The sequence below is a fragment of the Ambystoma mexicanum genome, chromosome 13 (genome assembly GCF_040938575.1).
Source record: "Ambystoma mexicanum isolate Mex_15411 chromosome 13, UKY_AmexF1_1, whole genome shotgun sequence".
NCBI lineage: Eukaryota > Metazoa > Chordata > Amphibia > Caudata > Ambystomatidae > Ambystoma > Ambystoma mexicanum.
The window spans coordinates 562,777,629-562,803,691 of record NC_090938.1 but is presented as its reverse complement, the minus strand read 5'-3'; the positions used below and the strand labels follow the sequence as shown (position 1 = coordinate 562,803,691).

Here is a 26,063-nt window from a genome sequence, read left to right as displayed (position 1 = left end):
GGGGCCTGGTGGAATCTGCCCCTGGGGGGTGGGGGTGGTGGGAGACATGAGTGGGGGCCTGGTGGAGGCTGCCCCTGCACTGCTGGGGGTGGGGTGGTGGTAGACATGGGTGGGGGCCTGGTGGAGGCTGCCCCTGCACTGCTAGGGGGCGGGGGTGGTGGTAGACATGGGTGGGGGCCTGGTGGAGGCTGCCCCTGCACTTCTGGGTGGTGGGAGACATGAGTGGGGGCCTGGTGGAGGCTGCCCCTGCACTGCTGGGGGGTGGGGGTGGTGGGGGTGGTGGGAGACATGAGTGGGGGCCTGGTGGAGGCTGCCCCTGGTGGGAGACATGAGTGGGGTCCTGGTGGAGGCTGCCCCTGCACTGCTGGGGGGTGGGGTGGTGGTAGACATGAGTGGGGGCCTGGTGGAGGCTGCCCCTGCACTGCTGGGGGGTGGGGGTGGTGGGAGACATGAGTGGGGGCCTGCTGGCAGGTGCCCCACGGTGCTGGTGGGTGGGGGTGAAAGGGGACATGAGTGTGGGCCTGTTGGAGGCTGCCCCTGCACTGCTGGTGGGTGGGGGTAATAGGGGACATGAGTGGGGGCCTGGTGGAATCTGCCCCTGGGGGGTGGGGGTGGTGGGAGACATGCATTGTTGATCAGTAGTGCAAGGTGACATGTGGGTTGGCTGGGGGGCATGCCCATGGTGGATGGGCTGCGTGCGGGACATGATCAGGGGTGCAGGGTAGTCCCCCGTGGTGTGGGCTGCCTGCAGGGGCCGTGGAGGTTGTAGAGCGAACACCTGGGAGGACCCACACGGCCAATTCACGTGTAGTACTCTCCAGAACCCCTGAAATACACGTACCCTGCTGAAATCGCGTGTGTGGAACTTCCCGCGCACCCCTGAAATACACGTACCCTGCTCGCACGGGGCCAATCGCGTGTGGAACTTCCCTCGCTCCCCTGAAATACACGTACCCTGCTGTAATCGCGTGTGGAACTTCCCGCGCACCCCTGGAATACACGTACCCTGCTCGCACGGGGCCAATCGCGTGTGGAACTTCCCTCGCTCCCCTGAAATACACGTACCCTGCTGTAATCGCGTGTGGAACTTCCCGCGCACCCCTGGAATACACGTACCCTGCTCGCACGGGGCCAATCGCGTGTGGAACTTCCCTCGCTCCCCTGAAATACACGTACCCTGCTGTAATTGCGTGTGGAACTTCCCACGCACCCCTGAAATACACGTACCCTGCTGGAATTGCGTGTGATACTTCCCACGAACCCCTGTTATACACGTTCCCTGCTTAGCGTTTGCTGTTTGCCAGCCCTGTGTACTGGTCCAGGGTTAGCACAGCCCTTTGCGATTATTTGGGGATTTTGAAGGCTTTTCCTTGCGCGAGGGCGTTCTTGGGGGCGTAACTGGCGCTGCTGCAGGGTCGCTGCACCACGCGGCGCCACGGCTGGTTTTGGATGCGAAAATCCATGAATACACTGTGCGCGGAAATCGATTTTAGCGCACGCGGCTGGCGCAGACATTCGCACGGGCATGCTGTGCGCCAGTCGCGTGCGCCACTTTTGTGCGATTTTCTATGAATTACCCTGCTAATGTGGATTAAATGACAGAACAAATCACCTCTTCAAAAGAAGAGTTCTAGTTCATTAATTCTACAGTATTGCCTAACATAGGCAGGAAAATAGCTCAGTGGACTGTGCACCTGCCCAGAGACCTGCATGTCAAATATTTGAACACCCACACAGCAAACTCTGCTGTCCACCCTCATGCGGTTGGGAAAATGGAATGGGACTTGAGTTTGATAGTATCTAGGTTTGAAGTGCATAGTAATGGTTCACTTTACAGTGTGTGCCACGTACAGCATTATTGTTGGTCTGGGGCAGCCTGGGAGCGCGGTTTGGCATGCATGCTGGAACTTTAGCTGCAAAGTTGTGAGTTTGTGATCCGTAACCCTGTACGGTGCTGCAGTGTCCAGCCCTGAGTACAGAGAATTAAAAAACAGAATGCGGCTATGTGTGCCCTGTGTATCAAACAGAGTGGGTAAAGTGAAGGATGGCCAACAAAGCGTTATGTTAAGAAGAGGGACTATGGACCTCATTATGAGTTAAGCTGTGCGGTTAATTTTTGGCAGTAATTGCCTTGCTGGCAATGGAGTTACCACCAGTTTTACCAGACCACTGTATTCTGAGTTTTGCAGGTAAAGTGCAGGATGTACCTCCAGCAAGTAGTTGGAGGTAGATCCTAGCTCGTGGTCCAATGGACTCCAAAAATGGGGATTAACACTGCCTTATCACTACTCATAATCCAGCAGTGCATCCGCGGGGTTTAGTGGCGGTAATGGTAAATGATTTTGGCAGTAATTCAGTGGATACGCTGCAGAAGAACTGCTATCCTCGTAATGAGGCCCTGTGCCTTCAATATTCTTTTATGCTTCCGTAATGTAAGAGCACATGGCAATAGAAAGCCGACGATTAAAACTATTAATTAGTATAATTAAATCATCTCATTAAAACTTGATTTGTTTGTCTTTCAAACAAACCTCACCTCTGTATCTGTCTGCTTGGGATTTATAAAGCACACACCTAACGTGGAAGCCACATAGTGCTGTACATATGAGATGCACTCATGCGGTTACAAGCAGAGCAGGGGTAGCGCAGTAGCTGGGATGGGGGGCACTTGGCAACACGAATAAAGTAAACATGACATAAACCTGTAGAAAATCAGTCCATGTATTCCTTTGATTTACAGCAATTCAAACATTGTGCAAAAGTATTTAGATGAAAATCCATCCAGTTTTCTACAGAATATAGAAAATAACATTTTATGTAAAATTGATCAGGCATAAAAAAAAATAGACCTGGGGCTTCGTTGCGAGATGAACAGTAATTCAGCGGTACACCTCCCGAATTACCTCCAATTTGCCGGCCATTTCAGCCACTCTGTGGGTCTACCAGGGGATTACAAGCAGTGGAAGGGCATTCTAAATCCCCATTTTAGGGTCCATAGGACCCCAATGGGCATTTTGGTGGCATTACCATGAGCGGCCTTAACCCTTCATAAGGTAGACTTCTGAAAACAGCTGTTTGCTGGGAAACGTCTACAAGAGTTTTGCAGTCGGGGCACACCGTTCTTCTAGAAATAACCTACAAAGTGTCATGTTGGCATTCCAGTCAAACAATATATGTTGTGGGATTTTCTCTAAGAAATTATTTTCCAGGAAAAGGCTGAAAGCTTTAGGGACATCTGCCACAACCCTTAGCACATTAAAGGGGAAAGGTCGCAGCTGAGCATTGGGAACGTGCATCTCCAGCCAGGAAGGTAGCCCGGTGGGTTCAGCGCACGCTGCTGCGATCTGCAAGACGTGCTTGTTGTCACTGGTTGGAATTCCATATATTGGATGTTTTGCTCGCAATTTGTTGATCAAGATAGAGCCGAATGGTAGAGGTCACGTATTCTTCCAAGGTCGACACATTGTTATCCTTTCGCAACATAGTGCTCCTGTCGTATGTTAATTGCTAGTATATCCTTTAGGCCACTGACAGAACCATTTTAAAGTGCTAATTGGTAAGGGCAGAAAAAGACAGGCAACTTATGTTTAAAGTTTGTTTAGGGCTTTACAGGTCTGTCGATGCCGGTTTCAAGGCACCTGGGGGTCAGAAAAGTGGCATGAGGCGGTGGGAAGTAGAAACCCCGTGGCTACATACCTGCCAACATTTTCCTTTCAGAAGATGCTAGGCCAGTACTGTTTCTAACTTTGCATTCTGAGGGTTGTAGTCCTGGAATTCACCATTATAAACCCAGGACTGTACGTCCCAGAATGCAAAGGTAAAATCAGGAATGGACTGGCGTCTCCGGAATGGAAAGAATAATGTTGGCGCTATTTACGTTTGCCTTTTTGTTGTTCTCCGCGTATTCATGGAATTGTTTGCACAAAGTAACCGTAAACGCCCCCGCGCAAATGAAAAACAGCCAGAAACAGCTACCTTTGCGTGCTCCTCGGGCACGAGCACATGCCACCTTGAAACAGTGCGTGTGGTCCCCCCATCAACCAGGTCTCACCTTGGGGACACAGTGCGTGTCCCCTGTTACTGTTACCGGCACCATGACAACATGCATACAAATTACCCTAACCCTGGTGAACTCTGCGTGTGAACCCCCGTAAACCGTTCCTGTACCCTGTACACTACGTACATGCACCCCTAGGTTAGATTGGAACCCCGGCTGCATACACGCACCCCTAAATCCAAAATGCGATCTCAGCCCTGTGCTCTGAATCCTATGCGCACGTCTCTGTACACCTGCCTTTGTGTGGCGGATACAATGAGGGCTTTGCCTATCCATTTCCCCTACGAGAGGTTGTGCGGTCGGATCCATGATTAAGTCTCGTTCTGTGCATTTGTGGCCATGAGATGGACTGCGTGCGGGCCGTCCGTTGTAATGCTCACAATTTCTCTTGTCTTCCTCATTTTCTGAGTTCCACCCCCTACTCTGCCCTCTCTGCAGGCCATGCTATGCATGGCGTCTCACGGAAGGCACTCGGCCGCTCACAGGGTCGTGCAAAGCATGGCGAAGTACCTGCAAGGTACAAAAAAAAGTACAGCGCAGTCGATTCCATGAATCGACAAATGGGATTTTGTGCTCGGTTTGGCGCCAAAGTCCCCATTTGCTGCGCAATAAATTCCATGAATCAGGGCCACAATGTTAAAGCTTAACAGACAACTGTGTATCTAAAAGAGTGAGAGCGATACAAAACGAGCACTGCACCCAATACAGAACAGATTTGTCAAAGCTGCGCCAATTGCAATTGATAAAATTGCCTGTGCTTATTCAAGATTCAAGTCCAAAATATTGACTTTCTTTTATGGCAATGATGTTGCTCAAATTTAAAAACCTCCATAAAACTAATGCCGCTGGAAATTCATAGCCTGCTACTGCTCGTTAACCTAATGTCTGGGGATTAATCCCCTCTATTTTATTAGCATAATTCCCAAAGAGAATAAGGAGCGAGCGATGCACCAAATGCATAACAATTCATACAATCCACGTCAATTGCAATTGATAAAAATGACCGCTTAAGCAAGATGCAGGGCTCAAGTACCAACTTTATTGTATGGCAATGATTTTTATGGAATTTAAAAATCTCAATAGCTAGTGCCAAAGGAAGTTCATTAACTGCTCGTTGCCAAAATGCCCGGATTTTAACCCAGCCTGTATTATCCACGAAATTCCCAAAGGATGGGGGGCATTTTGGTGACTGAAGGGAGGGACATTCAATAACCAAATGTACACTAGTCTCGGGTTCCCTGGTCCCCACAACATGTCATACACTGCTTGGTTGCGGATGCCTTATTTCTGATGGGATTTATGTTCCCTTTTGGTAACACCTTTGTTCTGAATCTCAGAAATTGAGCGCCCCAATGAGACTTGGGGAGAGTAACACGATATTTGGGAATACCACCCAAGCTCCTGTTATATCAAAGAAGGCGTCTGTACTATTTCTGTTGGCGTTTCTGTAGTTCTGCTGCTTGCTTGTGTAACACTTTACAGCAGTACTGCTACCAAACTATTCATTTCGCGTCCTTCTAATGCTACAATTTGAATCGAGCCATTCATTTTTCCCATAAAACCGCGGGCAATGGGGTGACTCCGGCATGCGATGGTAGGCCAGCAGGGAAAGGGGGTGACTCCCGCATGCAACGGTAGGCCAGTAGGGAAAGGAGGGTGACGGCCGCATGCGACGGTAGGCCAGTAGAGAAAGGGGGTGACTCCCGCATGCAACGGTAGGCCAGTAGGGAAAGGAGGGTGACGGCCGCATGCGACGGTAGGCCAGTAGGGAAAGGGGGTGACGGACGCATGCGACGGTAGGTCAGTAGGGAAAGAAGGGTGACGGCCGCATGCGACGGTAGGCCAGTAGCGAAAGGGGGGTGACTCTCGCATTCGATGTAGGGCAGTAGGTAAAGGGGGTGACTGCCGCATGCGGTAGGCCAGTAGGGAAAGGGGGTGACTCGCACATGCAACGGTAGGCCAGTAGGGAAAGGGGGGTGACTCCCGCATGCTACGGTAGGCCAGTAGGGAAAGGGGGTGACTCCCGCATGCAACAGTAGGCCAGTAGGGAAAGGGGGGTGACGGCCGCATGCGACGGTAGGCCAGTAGGGAAAGGGGGTGACTCCCGCATGCAACGGTAGGCCAGTAGGGAAAGGAGGGTGACGGCCGCATGCGACGGTAGGCCAGTAGGGAAAGGGGGGTGACTCCCGCATGCTACGGTAGGCCAGTAGGGAAAGGGGGTTACTCCCGCATGCAACAGTAGGCCAGTAGGGAAAGGGGGGTGACTCCCGCATTCGATGTAGGCCAGTTGGGAAAGGGGGTGACTGCCGCATGCGGTAGGCCAGTAGGGAAAGGGGGTGACTTTCACATGCAACGGTAGGCCAGTAGGGAAAGGAGGGTGACGGCCGCATGCGATGTAGGCCAGTAGGCAAAGGTGGGTGACTCCCGCATGCGACGGTAGGCCAGTAGGGAAAGGAGGGTGACGGCCGCATGCGATGTAGGCCAGTAATCCCGGGCGCAGAACCTAGCATTCTGGACTGACGGTCCAAGCTGCAGCGAGAGAGAGGCAGACCGGTTTGGGAGGGAAACTGCCCCGCGGAAGAGGTGTCTCCGCGGCAGGTAGGGGCCTGCCCCAGCACGCCCGGAATGGGGGAGGTCCCCTGCCCAGGAGCAGCTGGAATGCAGCCGCGCGCTATTCCGGAAAGGAACAGGACGGGCCTTCAAAGGCAGCTCTCTAATAAGGATTGCAGCCTTCGCCCACGTGAACTGGGGGCGGGGGCCCGCGTGTGTCGGGCATTGTCTGCCTGCATGGCAGAGGGGAAAGCAGAACACTTGAAGAAAGCGGTTTTAGATTCCGTTCAAGAGGCAAAACTGCCAGTCATAACATTTATTTTGTCTGCTTTTTTTTGGTATGGTTTTAAATGTTCCTTTAGTGCCAGTTTACAAACCAATAATACTCTAAAGCAGTGGTATTCATTTTTTTTACACCACGCACCACGCCCCCCTTCAACTCCCCCATTAGTACAAATATTGTTGCTCGGCCCCCAGGTGTCATATTTACTTATATTTGCCATTAAACACAGCCGCTGTGCTCCCTTTTGGAATAGCCCCGCCCCCCACTGCACTGGACCCCCTTTGGGCCCACACCCGGGTAGCCAGCCAGGGCTGGACTGGGAACTAAAAGAGGCCCTGGAAATAATTACTGCGGACCAAAAGAGGCCCTGGAAATAAAGTTCAAAGTGGCCCCATATGACACATTTTCAGCAAGCCCAAAGCTTTTCCTATGAGAAAATTTGGAAATACCACAGAAAAGAGGCCCAGGGTGCAGAGGCCCACCGGGAAATCTCCAGAGTTCCCTAAAGGCCAGTCCACCCCTGTAGCCAGCCCCACAGTTTGAAGACCACTGCTCTAAAGAGCAGCTGGGCTTCAGAGCAGGTCGAAAGGATGTGCTGTTTCGGAAGGGGGCCCGGAGGGGCGGTGGGGTGTCTTTGAAAGAGGCTGCTATGGCGACTGTACCCGATTGCTGAGCAGGCCGTGGTGTGGCAGACGAAGGGCCCACCCAGGCCAATGCTGGGGGCACCCATTCATTTCCAGCCCAATTCAGTAATGTGGCGACTTTCATCCGCCTTTAGAGATATATCACTGTGACGCCATGTGTGACGCTAACCAGGGTCTTCCAAGCTACACACGGGTGGACCCCAGCTCCCCTCCAGTTTGAACCCTGACTGTATGCCAGTCTGGCATTACTGTATGGCAGGCATTGCCCCGCCCATGGCATTGCAACCGATATACAATGCATTGCTGCATGGCAGGCATTGCCCCGCCCATGGCATTGCAACCGATATACAATGCATTGCTGCATGGCAGGCATTGCCCTGCACATGGCATTGCAACCAATATACAATGCATTGCTGCATGGCATGCATTTCCCCCGCCCATGGTATTGCAGCCGATATACAATGCATTGCTGCATGGCATGCATTGCCCCGCCCATGGCATTGCAACACAATATACAATGCATTGCTGCATGGCTGGCATTGCCCCGCACATGGCATTGCAGCCGATATACAATGCATTGCTGCATGGCTGGCATTGCCCGCACATGGCATTGAAACCAATATACAATGCATTGCTGCATGGCTGAAATTGCCCCGCACATGGCATTGCAACCGATATACAATGCATTGCTGCATGGCATGCATTGCCTCGCCCATGGCATTGCAACACAATCTACAATCCATTGCTGAATGGCTGGCATTGCCCCGCACATGGCATTGAAACCGATATACAATGCATTGCTGCATGGCTGGCATTGCCACGCACATGGCATTGCAACCGATATACAATGCATTGCTGCATGGCTGGCATTGCCCCACACATGGCATTGCAACCGATATACAATGCATTGCTGCATGGCATGCATTGCCTCGCCCATGGCATTGCAACACAATCTCCAATCCATTGCTGCATGGCTGGCATTGCCCCGCACATGGCATTGAAACCGATATACAATGCATTGCTGTATGGCTGGCATTGCCCCGCACATGGCATTGCAATCGATATACAATGCATTGCTGCATGGCATGCATTTCCCCGCACATGGCATTGCAACAGATATACAATGCATTGCTGCATGGCATGCATTGCCCCGCCCATTGCATTGCAACACAATCTACAATCCATTGCTGCATGGCTGGCATTGCCCCGCACATGGCATTGAAACCGATATAAAATGCATTGCTGCATGGCATGCATTGCCCCGCACATGGCATTGCAACCGATATACAATGCATTGCTGCATGGCTGGCATTGCTATTTAAAGGCTTAGCAATACAGTGTTGCATCCCCTGCAATAACCCATGCCACGCATTACAGTCTACATGCAGGGACGGGTTCTTGTCGCAGTGACGTTCACTTCGTATAGGCATTTATGGCATGCCAGCATAGGGCATTTTCTCTGTAAAACATTCTCACTTGCCCCCGCCCCCCACCCCTTCATGTTGGTCCTGAAACAGCTTTTAGGCTTGGGGGGGGGGCTAATTGTTTCTCCGGAAGGACTGCTGGCCACCCACTGTTATCCGTTCTGTACCAAGGTACAGCGCAACTGACACCAAAAGGCAACCTGGCGCTCTCATGCACGCCTGCGCTGTTTAGGGTTTTCCCAGCACAGGTGGCGGGGCCAGGGGGGATTCATGGCTAGAGCCCGAGGGGTTCTGGCGTGGCTCTCGCAGCAAACGCAAGCCCATCTGGTGAAGGACCACCCCCACAATGCCCCCTTCCGCCCACCTGCCACAATACTACAGGAGCAACAGAAAACTGGACCAAGTGTTTATTGTGGTGGGTTTTCATTCCTGTTCTGGAATTATTACCATGGAATTTACTGAGCACAGACCAAGCTAACGGGGGGAGGGGGGAAGGAGAGGGGGAGGGTGGGCAGTTTGGCAGCAAGGGATCTATAAGCAGCTAGGGTAGGAAACAGTGGGGCTCACACCACCCTCTAAGATAGGGTGGGGGGGGTGCAGGGTGTGTGGGTAATATTTAGTATAATGTCCTTGTTTTGGGACTAATAGTTTCGAATCTTGCACACCTACAAAGTATCCTGTTTGTTCCTTTAAATTGAATGATCCTGAGCTTGCAGTGAATGCCTGTGATTTGGGGTGGGGCGAACCATTGTGACGCCGGTAGCTTAGACTTAGAAATATTTAGCTATTTAAAAATATTAATGAATTCTCCATTGATAAACCTCGCAAATTATACTTACAATCACATAGACAATATGGTCTGAAATGCACAGCTAAGCTCTGTTTGTAATATATTTGTGGGGTGAACCTCTCGCCCGCTTTGCCAGACTGCCATTGTCACTCGCTTGGTACCCCGTTCAGTATATACTTGCTTCGGACTGCCTCAGATTTTCATAGTAGTCACGGTGCCCTCTTTCTCTTCAGAGGGCAGTAGTAAGGAAAGGGACACTATTCCAGTGTGTTTCTTCATTTTGCTGCCACTCATTGGGCCTCATTACTAAGCTGGCGGTAGGGGGTTAACGGGGCCGGTAGAGATGCCGGCCCCATTAATTCCCTACGGCCTCATTACGAGGTCTCCTTGCGAGATCCTGTAAGGACGCCTGGTTTTACCAGACGTCCTTAGCGGGTCCCGTGAGTGGCCCAGCATGCTAATAACAGGCCCGTCATTAACATGCCATTTGTTAGCCTGCTCCCCATTCCCATTGAGCCCTATGGGGGCTCAAATGGGAATGGGGATGTACCGGGTCCGGGTTCCTTGAATGGGGAAATACTGGGCCCTCCTAGGTTGGAACAGCCCAGTATTTCCCCATTCAGGAAACCCGGACCCGAGTTTGGGAGTAACCATGCCCTTATTAAGGGCATGGCTACCTCCAAACTCGTAATGAGGCCCATTGTCTCTAAGGGGCAAGACTCCCTCATATTGCCCCCTAAATGTCTGAGCACTTGTACAACATATTCCAAAGCACTGTGGTTGCTCGAAAGTTGCACATATTGTTGTCTAAACTACGGTCACATTAAGGTGATTTTAGCTCGCTGAAAGGAAATGGTTTAGCTGCATTTGCTTGATAAAGCCTTCTTATCCAAGTGTGCCTTCATCCGGTCAATTCCCAAGCAATCAATACAGCTCCCCAGCACGCAGTCCTACATTAAAGTACTTAGCTTGCTTTTTTTTTTACCTTTCATACAAAAAAATGAGGACTAATGATACCATGTTGTTAATTTTTATTGGGCTAATGTATAGAGAAGTGTAATGTATATAGTTGCAATGTTAAAAAATACATGAATAGGTAGGAAGAATATGACTGTGCGTAGAAAAGGCCAAACTGTTGGCTTTGCTAGTACTTGTTTCCCTTAGTGGATCTTTTGAGTCCAGTAAAGCCTGATGCATGTGAAGGGTTGACATCCCTTCTGGCTTGGCACCATTTTCTTTTGCATAACGTTTTGTTTAGGCCACTTGAGTATTCGCACAACAAAAGAAGACTGCGTTCATAGTAATCGGGAGAAGCGGGCAGCGGGGCCCTGGCCTGTGCATGGCTATGAAATAAACTAACACAGGGCCCCAAGCTGCCATGACATGATCACTTGGCCTACCTTCTTTAATAAGGTTTCTATGGTACAGCCTAGTCTTTCACATGGGTTTACATGATTTATTGCTCATCAACCTTTGCTTTCTTAATTACAGACACTAAAACAATGCTGCAGTATACGCAGTTAATTGTGCCGCATGTACTTCCTACTGAGGCGTGGGTGTAGACATGTTAAAAAAAAAAAAACAACAACAAAACACATTGATTAATGAGACTGTGATCACCCTAAGTGACTGTGGTTCATTGTTGGCATGAGATCTTCAGTAGGGCAGGAAGGGCTGAGTTTGGCCAGACAAGCCATAACGAGGGGTGCACACCCAACCTGATGCGCTCAGAGGGATAGCAAATCTCCAGTGGCCAAAACTCTACCAATGACCTGTTCCGTTTGGGGTTCCACTGCTAATTTTGTGTTGCTATATTTTTCTAGTATATTTACTGGCTTAAGTTTCAGTGGGCCGCAGGTGCGTTATAATGAGGCGGGTATGTTAGGTAGCTTGTTTTCTTATGTGTACTAATAGTATTGTCACTGTTTTTCTGACAGGTCAAGATTTGGTTTCAGAACAAAAGGTCAAAGTACAAGAAAATCATGAAGCAGGGCTCCAGTGTCCAGGAAGGGGACCACCTCCACACGTCTGCCTCCATGTCGCCCTGTTCGCCCAACATTCCCCCTCACTGGGACAGCCCCATGGCGAGTAAAGGGGTCCCCATTGGACATGGCAGCTACATGAACAACTATGGGCCCTGGTACCAGCCTCACCACCAGGACAGCATGCCAAGGCCCCAGATGATGTGATGGTGCCTTCTTGGTAAACGCCACCCAGTCGTGGCCTGGTCGTAGCCCTGCCTGGCAGACCAGGAAAGTCCAGAGTGGCTATGAGCACTGCAGGCCCTTTTCTGCCCAAGAGCTGCCACTGGTTTCAGGGCCGGATACCGTATGGACTAATGGACCAGAGAACACCTTTGCACAATTTACTGGATGAAAACCTATGGTGGGACAATTCTCCTTGGAGGAACTCTGCTTCAAGGAAGAACCAGGCGAGGCCTTTTACTCGACTCTTAAGGCTGGTTTCTCACCCCCACTCCCCACGAGAGATTTTTCAAGAGCTTGACTGGGAAGAGGGAGGCGCGGCGTTTGTCAACGCGTTGCTCCCTCCTGCCACCGCAGCCATAGAAACGTTGATTTCTGATGGATAAGGCACGCTTGTTGTCGTGTACCTGCAGCGCCTCCTCCCTGGGAGGTAGGCCCCTCTGAAGGCCCACAAGAGCAGCCCTCATCCGCCCGCCTGTTTACAACGAGTTCAAACGCCTCAGGGCGCAGAGGCTCACCCCGGCCCTCAACACAGACCTTCAAAGGGGCAGAGTGTCTTGTTTTCTCTTCAGTTTTAAACCATGAAAGATGAACGTTTTCATGGCCGGTGTGTGGCTGTCCATCTCGAACTCATCACTTTGTGATTAATTTAACCCGTTTCCTCTGCCTTTTTAAGGAGGAGTTATTTATAAGAAAAATCATTTTGATATTGTATTGTATGTCTTTATATAAAAAGAGGACTGGGCACGCTGTAGACTTGCGTGCAACTTTGTTTTTATATTTGTACAGATGTATTTCGTAGGCCACCTATTGTATTTTTTAAATTCTCACGTAGGACTGGGCCCCTACCAACTTTGTCATGAAATTCGACTGAGGATTCGAAGCCATATTGCAGGACCCTTTCCATGTCCTAGAGTGGGGGTGAGGGGGGCGGTCAGGGTTGCTGTCCATCCACACCACTCTTTTCTTCCCCGAATAATCCGGTTCGGGTCATATTGCAAACAAACTGCTCCAGAAAAGACCGGAATTTGCCAGTATCCTTATTTTGGTTTGATATTGTGTTATCCTAAAGGCGTTTCAATGTTGCTAGCCTGGTTCCAACATCATAACCAAATTAAAAATCCAACTGAACTCTCCACAGTTTTCTTTCTTCTGAATTGGAGGCATTGTTTACAATGAATTGGAAGATTCTCTTCCATGCCTACATGACTAAAATCAATAGAATATTAAAAAAGAAAACTATAACACCAATACCTACCCCCGTCACACACTCGCCTACTTGTTACCCATGCACGCACACACACACCAGACCCCGGTCCCCCACCCCAAGTTGCTCATTATGATGGAAAGCGGTCTGGAATGGTGAAGCAGCCTGATCTTTTTGATTTTTTTTTACCAATAAAATGATGCTAGTAATTCTGTATTTTTGTTTCTGAAAGAGGGCTCTGCTAGTTAGACCACACTTCCATAATGCTCCATGCTAAAAAGTAGGATGCACCCATGTACCTTGCTTTGACTGTTTCCTGGCAGCAGCTGCCCTGCAGTGGCAGTAGAACGGGGTTAAGGATCGCATTTGAAATCATGAAAACAGCAGCTGGAACCCAATGTTGCAACAGACTGAGGTGGCTGTTCAACGGTATGCACCTCGGTTTCAAAATATCACTGTGTTCCTCAGAAGTCTGTTGGCGGTTGTTAAAAACGATATATAAAGCATTCTAGTTTTGGCATGATATGTACCAAGCTTGCACAATTCTACTGCCACAATCATTTGATGTCAGCTTGAGGAGCAGTGACTCCTTCATGATAGGGCCTGTGCATATTAAGCTGTCTGGACTGAGTGTCAAACAGGACCTATGTTGGCTCCCGCCCTGGACAATACCGCTTGAATTAACTGAGAAGAGTGGTCCCTTTCTTCAACGGACCACCAACACTACCTGAGAGGTCACTATAGAACCAATGCTTCAAAGACAGTCCTGCCATTACAATGCCCATCTCACAGTAGGCTGCCGATTACCGGAGAGCTTGTGATGGAAGCCGACACTTGTGTACAGACGCGTTATAAATGCCATATCATATCAGAGGAAGGGGCAGAGTTAGAATAGCCCAGGAGCAAACTTCAATTGTTAGAGAGCGTGTTGACCCCCTCCCCACTTCCTGCAGATCAAGCACTCTTGGTATGACATCAGCAGGCAACGCACACTTGTTACAGCAGCCTGGATTAGACCAATAACAGATTTAGGATGGACCAATCCAAGAGTAGCATTCTGCCAGTATAAGGGGGCCTCCCTTAAATCGATTCAACCTTGCAACACTTTTGAAGACTGATTCACTGGACCTGATTTGGAGTACAGTCTATTCCAAAGTCCTCTGCCAGAAAGGACTTTGAAGCTCGGAGGAAGTGGAAAGCTCTTCTCCCTAACATCCCAACAGCATGTTTGGAATGACCAACTGTCTTGACAAGGCCTACTGCAACTAAGACGTAGGTACACAGGACCCTGCTCACTAGAGGTGACGGAGTAAGTGCTCTCAACAGAACTTTATGGTTGGGAAGGCCAGAGGAAAGGACTCATTTGTCCCTGAGACCCTGGACTGGGTCTCCCAGCGCCCAAAGAACTGAAGAGGAAACCCCTGTCTCTTCATGCATGTCCGAACCGCCTCAACACAGGTTTGGGTCCCTTCAGCATTGTCAAAGCTGCTGTAAGGGAACAACAAGAGTCATCGTCGTTATTTGATGGCTTCCACTACTCAGGGTTTTTGCTCGATGCTGAAGCTCTGCTCTTTTCACATTTGAGATGCACAGAGTCATCTAGCATCCCGAACTCAACACCGTCTGCCTGGATATCAGCTTCTTGGACCTCTAAGCCATCGCCGCAGTACCACAATGCTGTGCTCAGCCAGTCGAGCCTGCTCACCACCAAAGGCAAGTCTCCACCTCTCCGCAACCGAAACCGCTGAGTCTTCCACCACTGCTGACCCGACGCAACCTGCTGTTTCTCAGCATCTTCGAGTGGCATGTCTGTTGCTGCCGTAAGAGCGCTGCATCATTGAAACCCATTGCTGCCGCTCCCGGCTCGACCCTAGCTCTGCCCCGAATACGCCAAGACTCCCAGTTAGTTGCCAAAAAAGCCTGGCTCGACACTGCGGAACCCTTGAAGACCAGAACTAAAGGTATTTAAAGTGGCCCTGTCTGCCTTAATAGACCGAGTTACTTCTCAGGCCCCTTCTCTGCATTTTATGGAGACATGTCCAATAACTTTGGTATTTTGCTGCTGAAATCTTTGCCTGAGCACCCCTCGTCTACAAACCCAAAGTGCCCCTTTATGTTAAAGTCTGCTTTCTTTGTGTTTTCCCTTACAGGTGGGGGCCAGTAGTCTTTTTTTTTTTAGTATTTGCGTGCATTTTGTTTGTGTAATTAAAGATCTTATTTTTCATAGATACTTGAAATAACATGATTTTGTTTTGGTATCACAGTGCTTTGGTTTGGATTGCTTATGTCTCAGCTGACACCCATCCTGGAGAGTATAGCCTGCCAAACCTAATCGGCCAAGGAGGTACACCTGTTGGCTTATGTCTGTTTCGCCTTTATGATTGGGGTCGCTGCTTGTTTAGTAGTAGTGTGTGGCTGAGTAGGCGATTTAGTCACTACTCATCCCTGTATTTAGCCACTGCTGATCACACCTACCTCTACACGAGTTACCCCACACACCACCCCTGTGCCAGTTATCTATGTACACAGTCTACCCACTTCTGCACACACCCCTTTCCCTGCACACCAGCCATCCTGCCCCAGATGTACAGGTCAAGCAGGTGTGTTCAACAGGTCGCTCTGCTGTCCAGAATCCCGCTATGCTTGGCCCATGTGAGGCGAGGAATAGCTTTGCTGTCCAAGCCTGCACATCAGGGACGTCATTTGGGGGTCGCCAGAGGTCATTTGGGGGTCCCTTGTGACCTCTAAAAAAAAAATATATGCAATGCAAGCTCCTGGGCTGTGGCCAGCACCATGTGGCTCTTTACTTCTGGAGTGGCTGGCTTTCTGGTTCAGGCCCCTTTAAAAAATAAGAAAAATAAGAACAGGAGTGCCACAAGTCTAACACTTTCAGCACTGACCCTAAAAGAAAGAATAGGAATGCCAAAACATGTGTCTTTCTGGAATTCTATACAATAATTGCTAGACTCATTAAAGGTTTATTTCAGGCACACTTTAGGGGGTGAGTCACTGATTTAGTCTGTTCTTAAATGCCTCAACTCAGCCTTTCATTCTTCTGAGGTTGATAAATGGATACCAACACAGGTTGGGTGATATTGGGTGTATATTTCTTCTATGTAAAGCGCTTAAGCATAAGTGCTATATAATAACACATCATTATTATTTGGTCATGGACGTCTGCTTACATTCACAGTAATTTGGTAATATGGGCCCATACACACTGATCTTAACGATACATATGGCGATACCTTCTTGTATGAAATGTACATCACGTTAGTGATGTCGTAACCATATTTTTTGTAGTGTACAACGCTATGTGATGCCACTTCCTGTTTTTTCAACGGGTGAAGGGTCGTGTTCCATCGCTTTCTGCGATATCTCTTTGGGGTGGGGTCAAATTACATCACTTCCTGTGATGTCATCAGGGGTCAATGGTCATGTGATGTCACTTCCGCTACCCCTGGCATTTTGTTGAAATGATGTCCCTGCTGCACATTCTGTCTAACCCATAGAGATGGCTTTTCTTTCCAAACTCTCAGCCTGCGGGCTCTCTGTGACACAGATACTTTCTGATCCCTGAGCCCAAAGATTTGCCGAACCCTGGTGTCTAACCCTGCATCCTAAAGCCTGGAGATTCGAACAGCTGCCCCCCCAGTGACCGAGGGGGAGTGGGTCTGCTTCATACGGCCACAGTACATGAAAGATATCGCAGAATGGCAAAGTCTCTTTCTATTGTAAAATGTGGACAAACAACCTCCCGTCCCTCTCAAACTCTTTCTCTACAGTTTACCCCCTCCCTGCTTTTTAACTCTCTCGCTCTGCTTTGCCTGTCACCCTGCTTACTTTTCTTCTCACTGTCGCTCTACGTTTGCTCTTTTTCTATGCCTCTCTCTTCTCCATTTTCTTCTGCATCTTTCTTCCCTTCTCTCCGTCTCTCTTGGTCCGCGTTCTCTCTCCTTTGTCCTGCTTTCGCTCTATTCCTGGCCTGACACTTTTTCTTTCTCAGCCTTCTTTCTTTTCTTCTCTCTTTGCCTCTATATTTGTGCTTTTTCTTTCTCTCTCTCTACTTGATTTATTTGTACCTCTTTTTCCCTTCCTCTCCTTCTGATATCTCTGTCGTTCCTCCCCCTTTCTCTGCTGTCTCTCTTGCACTGCTCTTATCCTTTTTCTTTCTCACCGTTCTTTCTTTTCTTCTCTCTTTCCCTCTACTTTTCCTCTTTTTCTACCCCTTTTCTCTGTCTTTCTCGCCCTGCCTTCTCTGATTTCTTTATTTATTGGTCACTTATTAGGCTCTTATGTTTGAGACTGAGCTAGCATTTCTTTTAAGTAAGTGTCTGTCTGGGCGGAAGCCCCATAGTTAATTTCACTGACGTTTCCTGATGGAAAACAAATCCTTTGCAATGTGCAGGTTCTGTAAGGGTTGGCGAACTGCATGACTCTGAAATGGATTACCCAGAGGAGCATCGAGGACGCTGTGCTCCCAGCCCCTCTTATCAAGTTTGCCTGATAATTCAGCTCTGTGCGATCATAAGTAACTGAATGGCAGGTTCTTATTGTTGCCCCTGTGTGATATTCTCAACCTTGTGGGTTTTCACTGAAGCGGGAAATGGTTTCTTCCATACTGTCTCGCCTGCTTGGACTGTGCTAGCGGTGAGTGGCACAAGTGAAGTGCATTGGTGGTGGTGTACAGGAGGGCGGAGCATCCTCTCACGGGCCCATAGGTCAGCGCTCACCTTCTAGTACCTGTAAAACAAGATAGCTGCACCTTGAGGAGGTTAGGGTGCAGGATTCACTTACTCCGACACACTTCAATAAGGACAACCCAATAGTTTGGCAAAGGGAAGTCCATTTAATGACAAGTACAAAAAACAGGGAAACAAATGGTAATCAACAGAGTCGCGATCGCCTGTCTCGCTTCAACTCCCAAATTCTTCAATCAGACAGCAACATTTATGGGCAAATCTTGTCATCATTTGACGTGCAAAACTCATATGTTTGTCATGCAATTCTTTTGGTCGGAAAGGTAACTTAAGTATTGGTGCTATATCTGTATATGGTAACAGAGCATGCAGATTGGATAACTCTTATCGGGTGGGCATCTACGCCCATCCCACTACATCACTCGTGATAGACGTCACTACAACTAAGACGTCTTATTGGTTCTACAAGCTATAGGACCCTAGATTATTTGGTCCATTGTGATTGGGTGGGTTACACCCCTAGGCATAAATCTCCACTTTAATTAGCAGCATGCAGAATGGACACCCAGATGCGGAGTGCCCCAAGATTCACCCTGCCTCCCTTCCATCAATCAGTACCTTTGGGGCTATGTGTCAATTAGTTGGCTAAGGATGGCCTCGAAACTGTAGCTTCTTGTCAGGAAAAGCTATGGCATCCTGGGTTCTGGGTGACATTAGACGGTACCTCTTTGCCCTTGGCTGGTCATGTGTCTGTTCACTGTGAATTTGCTTCATTTTGCCTCTTTTCGTGTATTTAATTCTTCCATAGCCTCGCCACCTGCCTGGGCCCTCCTTATCTCGACCTTCTCTGGCTGGCTGGTATGCTCTGAAGTTTCGATTCTCTGAGGCTGCAGCTCTCCTCCCTTCCTTAGGTTGACTTAGAATTCCCAGGCGTTGAGCAGCTTCTTACTGAGTTTCGATTCCACTTTTCCCTTTGGCTTTGGCTGGAATATGAATCTTGGCCTTGCTAGCCCTTCGCAGCCTGGGCCTAATTCTGCTTTTACAAGATGGAGTCGCACTTGTATAGTGTGCTTTTATTGAGGTAGATATATAGTAGGCGCATGCCGCTCTATTCTTCTACTAAGCATTGCAAGCAGTTCCGTTTACTTAGCTTCTTGCGTTTCACGCCTATTTACAAGCGTTAGCTGGTTGAAGACTTCCATCTCGTTTTGCAGCTACGTTTCCTTACGTCTCTTTATGTATCAACATCGTTTCTTCTTACACGTCCATTACATCTCTATTCTTTGTATTTCACCATTGTGTCATCTTTCGTTCATCGTTTATGTTCATCTGTACGTCACGTCTGGGCTCTTATGTCGTCACCATTCACCTTCCATTAAGGCTCTGTGGGTCTTTTCGGGGACAGTCTGTAGGGAGTCTTCATTTCGTGTCAGCTGCTGTTATGGTTGTCTGAGAGGGTACCGTGTAGCCCATGGCTGTCTGGTTATGGGAATTTCAGCCGGTATTGCTCTTCTGCTGGGCATCGGGCATAGGCCCAGTATAGCTTTCTGTTGGTTCAATTGCTCCTCGTACGTCACGTATTTTGGCGAGTATGCTTCTGGCATCTCGACATGGGTGGCTGGAGTGCAGGCCATATTTGGGACCTCCTCTACACACCCCCCTCTGTTCAGTTTATCAACCACCTTTTCTCCGTCCTTTAGTTTATTTTTGCTTGGTTCTTCTATATCCAATTCTTCATCTTCTGGGTTTGTACATGATGGTGTGAACGTGTGCATCTTTGGAGTCCATATTTTTATCACTCCTTCCAGACTTCCTGTTGTTTTCAAGTGTTTGTCTTTGTTCCAGGTCATTAGCTGGCATTGCCCATTTGGGCTGCAGTAAATCCATTTCCCTTCATACCTTCTTCGTTTTCTGGGGTATGCAAACTTTGTTCCTTCTGGCGCAAATTTGCTGGCCTTCACAAAGTTTATTATTTCTTCATCAGTTAGGTCTCTGGGTTTCCATCCTGGTTCGACATCGACCATAATTTTCATCCCGATGGCTTTCTTCGCAGTTTTCTGGCATTGTTACGATTATCTTGGTAACACAAAATCCTAGTAGTATCATTACTAGCAGGGCTCCCAGAATTTTGAATATGTCTGCCATCCATTGTGGGACCCATAAAAACAGTGTTCCGAACCAGTTGTCATCATCAAGTTCGTCAGTTTCATTGACCATCTGATTCTGCAGGTTTGTTAGCATACCTATGGCTTCTGTTAAGGTTCCATTTTCTTCATCATGTGAAGGTATAAATGTGCAACATGATTCTCCTATTTTCGTACAAACACCTCCATCCATTGCAGTGATCATGTCGAGTACATATCTGTTCTGGAGGGTCATCAATCGGATTGCTCTTTATTCTTCTTTGATTGCATTGAATCCTTTTATGGTGGTGTTGATGGTCTGCAATAACTCCCATCTAGTTATCTGCAACCATTTCGTTTTTACTTCAACTTGGACGTGGGCCAAGTGCAGTGTTGTGAATACTGATGAGGTGAGGCCAAACAGACTGTGTTCATATGGTATTGCATAGAATGCTTCTTCTGATTTGTCTGAAAAGTAATTTGCTCTCTTCATCCGGGATACCAATTCCACAGACCTCCTCTTCCTTACATAATCATCTGCTTTTGGGAAACTGTCAATACTCGGGTCATTTTTCGGGATCACTAGTGCACGAACGTGGACATTCACTAGTGTGCATATGCCTCCTCAATTTTTCGGTAGTCTTATATATGCGTTGGATCCACACGCCCAGTAATGGTTAATGATTTCTGCGGTCCATTGCGTCATTCCCGGAGCTTCAAAGATTTGTCCGCAGTTTTGATTCTCCCATCTTTCTTGTGCCATTGTTTCTGAAGCACAGTTTCGGGCTTTCCAGCGGTACTATCTGCAAGGGTCCTCCTCTGTCTTCGACCCATGTCAGCAGCTTTACCAACTTCGGCCATAGGGGTTTGCATAATCTCTGAGAGTTCTCTAATGCTTCCTTGCAGGCTCCAAGGACCATCCGCGCTCGGCAGATTACAACTCCTTCTTCCCATCTGTTTGGAGAAGGCACTGTTCCCCAAATCTGCATCTGGCCTCTATTCTTCCAATTTTGGGCTTTTTCTGGAGTTTTTCCTTGGACGTTCAGTCTCAGGCTTATCTCCCACTTTGTACCTACTCCTGGTGCTTCTGGCTTTGAATACCTAGTCATGTGATTCCTGGTGTGAGCTCTGTTTCTTGTCTTGATGTCTTGGATATAGTGATCTTCATCAGGGTATGCTGTTTCTGTTGCCCATATCAGTGAGGCATCTCTCCCCATGAATCGTCCTCTGGTGTTGCACATTGCTACGTGTGACAGACAGTGTGCTGTCGGGACATCAATTTCTACAGCCACTAAGATCTTGGATTTTCCCATGCTGTACAGTAGGAGTGCGCAGACGTAGCATTCTCCTTCAGCTTTTCTTCCGACGTCTTTCATGTGTTGGTACCAAATTGTATTTCCTAGATGTGCTGTGCTGTCCAGGTAATCGTTCAGTTCATTGTTGTCTTTCATGTGGGTTCCTCTTGATTCTTAATGTCTTTTTGTAGTAGATATAGCTACGTCTCTAAATGCGTCTGTGTGACTTTTTCTTGCTGGAGGATTCTCGGGCATGCTTGTTGGAGGAGCAGGCTTCATTACCTGTATCGCTGTGGCAGGAGAAGGTTTTGTGTGTCTCTTCTTCTCCTCTTGCATTCTCTCGTAGGGCTACTTTAACCACCATCTGTGTATCGTCTGTCCAACGTGTGTCCTCATCGTGGGCCTGGTGCTCGTAGGAACTGATGTGCTTGCTGCGATAGTCACTGTGGTTCTATTTTTCACTTCCTCATGCAGTTTCTTCGCTCTAGCTATACATGGGAACAACTGGTCTATCAGCATTTGTGTCTTTGCAGTGAATTCTTGTGCAGCTGTCTCTGTCTTCTTGAGTGCTTTGGTGACATATTCTTTAGTTGGTCTTTCGCTTGCTTCCTCTTGGTTACTTCCACTATTTTCTGGAACTGATTGTTCAGTAGGAAGTCTCTTACTTTCTGTTGCCATCGTTCGAGGTTCTGTAGCCATTGACACTTGCCCTTGTTTGTGTGCATTCAGTGTGTGTGTGCGTGTAGTGGTCAGTGCTACGTTTTCATTCATTCCGCGCTGACCCTGTCTCCAGCTTTTCTCCTCATTTGTTACCTCAAATGTGTATGAATTACTGCTAATTACATTCAATTTTAGTTTGTTTACTTTACCATCAGGTTTTCTTGGAACTGGAATTACTATATAGGGCCTGGGTGCTTTCATGGGATTCGTACATACATTATCTGGTGGGTGCACTGAAATTGGAACGTTTCGTGCACCAATGAAGAATGCAGTTCTGATTGTTAATGACAAAAAGACAATGATAATCACCAAGCATATACATATAATCGTGCAGTATGACAATTGGCAGCATTTCCTACCAGGGAAGCGGGGGCGCCCCTCTGCTAGCGGGATGACCAGGTTACTGTTCTGTGCTCCCATTTTAGTCACCACAGAATTTCAATGTTTATTTCTTTCCCCCAATTCACTTGTTCTCGATCCGTGTTGTTGCAAAGTGTCTGGTGCTTCACAAGTGTCCCCCCTCTTACGGGTGACGTTTGTCTCTGGTTATGGGATACAGTTCCCTTGCTAGACTATGGTAAAAGATTAGACTAACGCCTTTGGTGAGTCACATTCATTGTGCATATTCAAAATAGGTCAATTCCCAGTCCACCCCCCGAATTTGCTTCAGTCCTGAGGACATGCTGGAACCTGTTTGAATGCGAAAAAATTGAAAAAATGGTAACATTCAAAATCAAATCAAAATTGGGAATCAAATAACCATAAAAAATGAAAAATAAAACAAAGCGGTGAAGTTCTCTTGCCTGCTCCTCTCAATCTGTCCCACGGAGGTAAGTTTCACTGGAATCTCCCAAGAAGTCGATGGGCATTAGTGTTCTTAATCTGAGCTATAATGGCATGCAAGAGCATATTTAGCTAAGTACTCTTCACTGGATCTCCGAGAAATGTAAGTACATTAACATTGGCTGGTCTTCCCACTAGCTCTGGAAAGTTCTCAATGAGGTGAAAGAAGACATGATATGCATATCTGCTATCTTTTGGTGATAACGACATTAGTCCTGTCTTGGTTGGTTCGGGATCACAGGCCTTTCTTTTGACGTGAACAGTCTCTGCACTTTCCTGCTGCGTGGATTGCGACCATGTAGTTTAGCTTCATCCACAGTTGGTTCAGATATTCATTGTTTCTTGGATCTCTGATAAAAGTGAGTATGTCCGTGGTTCTTCCGATGAGTCATGGGCACTCCTCTATGATGCGAAAGAAAAGCATGTATGTCAGCTCATCAATGATCACTTGTGGTGGAAGCATTTGTGTCCTTATCACTGTATTCTGGCAACACAGCGAAGGCTCCCGCGATGACAGTCAGTAGTTGCCAGATTATTTTCTTGTTGGCAGGATTTTGGACAAAGCCTGTGATACTGGTAACTCTCGCTACAAGCGATGGATTTGTCTCTAGGACTAACTGAAAACAGGACAGCACATCTCTTGTAATATTCCTGTTGGGGGGATGTCATAAGTTCTGCAAAACAAAGTCTGGGTGTTGGTTGATTCAGGTGACTGTGTGATGTTCTTAACTTTTGCTCTTAGTCTGCCAAAGTCCTGTTTACCAATAATGCTTGGATATGGCCTGATTCAAAAGTTCGTATTATCAGTGTGTTGTGGTTTAGATGCGCAATTCTCTTCTTCACCCTGCAACTAGAGTGCACAGAGTGTTTGTTATTTCCTTTATCCCCCTTAGCTTGGAGGAACTGTCCAGTTTTAAGCTACAAATTGCATCCGGGTTCTTTGTCTTGGTTCTCCTGCTCATGCGTCCTTCTTCCTCATCATAGCTGTCGTCTGAACGTGCTGAGGTTCTTCCCCGTTGTCTGTAGGCTCTTCGTGGTGGGGTGCAGCTAAAGGGATCTCAACGATATAAGGTTTAATGTCATTTAGGAAGATCCAAGCTCTCCTGCCTTGCAGTTTCACGGCTGAGGGAGCGCAGTCCTCTACGATGAACGAGCCATTGAATCTTCGCTCGTCCCAACTTTTCTTTGTGTGATTTCTCACCAGTACTGTGTCACCAGGGAAGATGACTGGTGCACGTAGACCTTGAGCTGTGCCTGTTTCAGCACCTCCCTCTGGGTCTGGTGTTGTGCTGCACCCTTTTGTCGTCGCTGTAGTTGGTCTGAAATGACAGCGAGGCTCGATGTCATGCAGTTCAGATATTCCGACAACTCAGTTCCCAGGACCTCTCGGGTGGACTGGGCATCACATCTAGCTCTATCTCGAGGGGTAAGGGAGGGTCCTCATTCTCCTTCCCTCGTGTGGGGTAAGATGATGTTCGGAGCCTGGTTGGTTCTGAAGAGCATACAATGCCAGTGGTAGACAGTGCAGCTATCCCTTTTTTAGAGTAAGCTTCAACTTGGCTATCCTTTCCTTTAACAAGCCGTTGAGCCTCTCGCATGTACCATTCCCCTCTGGATGATATGCCGACGAGAACTTGTGCTTTATACCAAGCAACAAGGTAATCTGTTTAAAAACTACATTTACAAAATGAGCCCCATTATCTGACCTCATCACCTCACACACCTCCCATCTAGGGAACACTTTCCTCACCAGGAATTTGGCAGCACAGGTTGAGTCTGGGTGTGTACAGGAACCTGCTTCTATCCATCTAGAGAATGGACACACCACTACAATTAAGTGCCTGTACCCGTTACATACATGAATCATGTCGACATAATTGACGTGCAAGTGCTGAAATGGCCCATTTGGCCGGGGGATGACTCCTCTCACTACTTTTAATGTGTGCCGAGCTGTGAACTGCAGGCAGATTATGCAGTTCACTATAAAGAATGCAACTTGCTCTGCTAAATTCGGTATGAACCAGTCTTCTGCAAGCGTTGCAGCTAGACTTTCTTTTGTCATATGGAAGGTGTAATGTAATTGCTCCAATGCTATCTTTAGTAGGGCTACAGGCATTACTGGTTTACCAGTGCTGTCTTGCCTCCACAATCCATCTGAACGGTTTAAAGAACACCCTCTATGCTTCCACAGGTTCTTTTCGTCCTGTGGTGCCTCCCCTTGTAGCTCCATCAATTGGGTTTGCCCCATAGTACTATAGGCCTCTGGTGTGGCTCGAGCTATCACCATACGTCCCTGGGTGCGTGCCACTTCTACTTCCAGGATTGTCTCATTTTTGGATGCTATACGCTTGGCTTCCATGTCTGCTGTGTGATTTCCACGTGACACGAAATTTGTTCCGTGAGTATGTGTGGCATATTTCATGACCGCTATGCCCACTGGGAGCTGTAGTGCCTTGATCAGTCTGTCCAGAAGGCTACGTGCTGCATTCTCTAAAAAAAAATATATGCAATGCAAGCTCCTGGGCTGTGGCCAGCACCATGTGGCTCTTTACTTCTGGAGTGGCTGGCTTTCTGGTTCAGGCCCCTTTAAAAAATAAGAAAAATAAGAACAGGAGTGCCACAAGTCTAACACTTTCAGCACTGACCCTAAAAGAAAGAATAGGAATGCCAAAACATGTGTCTTTCTGGAATTCTATACAATAATTGCTAGACTCATTAAAGGTTTATTTCAGGCACACTTTAGGGGGTGAGTCACTGATTTAGTCTGTTCTTAAATGCCTCAACTCAGCCTTTCATTCTTCTGAGGTTGATAAATGGATACCAACACAGGTTGGGTGATATTGGGTGTATATTTCTTCTATGTAAAGCGCTTAAGCATAAGTGCTATATAATAACACATCATTATTATTTGGTCATGGACGTCTGCTTGCATTCACAGTAATTTGGTAATATGGGCCCATACACACTGATCTTAACGATACATATGGCGATACCTTCTTGTATGAAATGTACATCACGTTAGTGATGTCGTAACCATATTTTTTGTAGTGTACAACGCTATGTGATGCCACTTCCTGTTTTGTCAACGGGTGAAGGGTCGTGTTCCATCGCTTTCTGCGATATCTCTTTGGGGTGGGGTCAAATTACATCACTTCCTGTGATGTCATCAGGGGTCAATGGTCATGTGATGTCACTTCCGCTACCCCTGGCATTTTGGTGAAAT

At 47.9% G+C, this 26,063-nt stretch overlaps 1 protein-coding gene across 1 annotated transcript in view; it reads left to right on the top strand.

The window, feature by feature from the left end:
• DLX4 (distal-less homeobox 4) overlaps window positions 1–15,385 on the top strand; it is an 83,082-nt gene extending 67,697 nt beyond the window's left edge. The window contains exon 3 of the mRNA XM_069634367.1: window positions 11,686–15,385. Within this exon, the coding sequence (XP_069490468.1) occupies window positions 11,686–11,937 (252 nt within the window). The 3' untranslated portion in view covers window positions 11,938–15,385. The remainder of the gene's footprint in view (window positions 1–11,685) is intronic.
• Window positions 15,386–26,063: the final 10,678 nt, after the last annotated feature.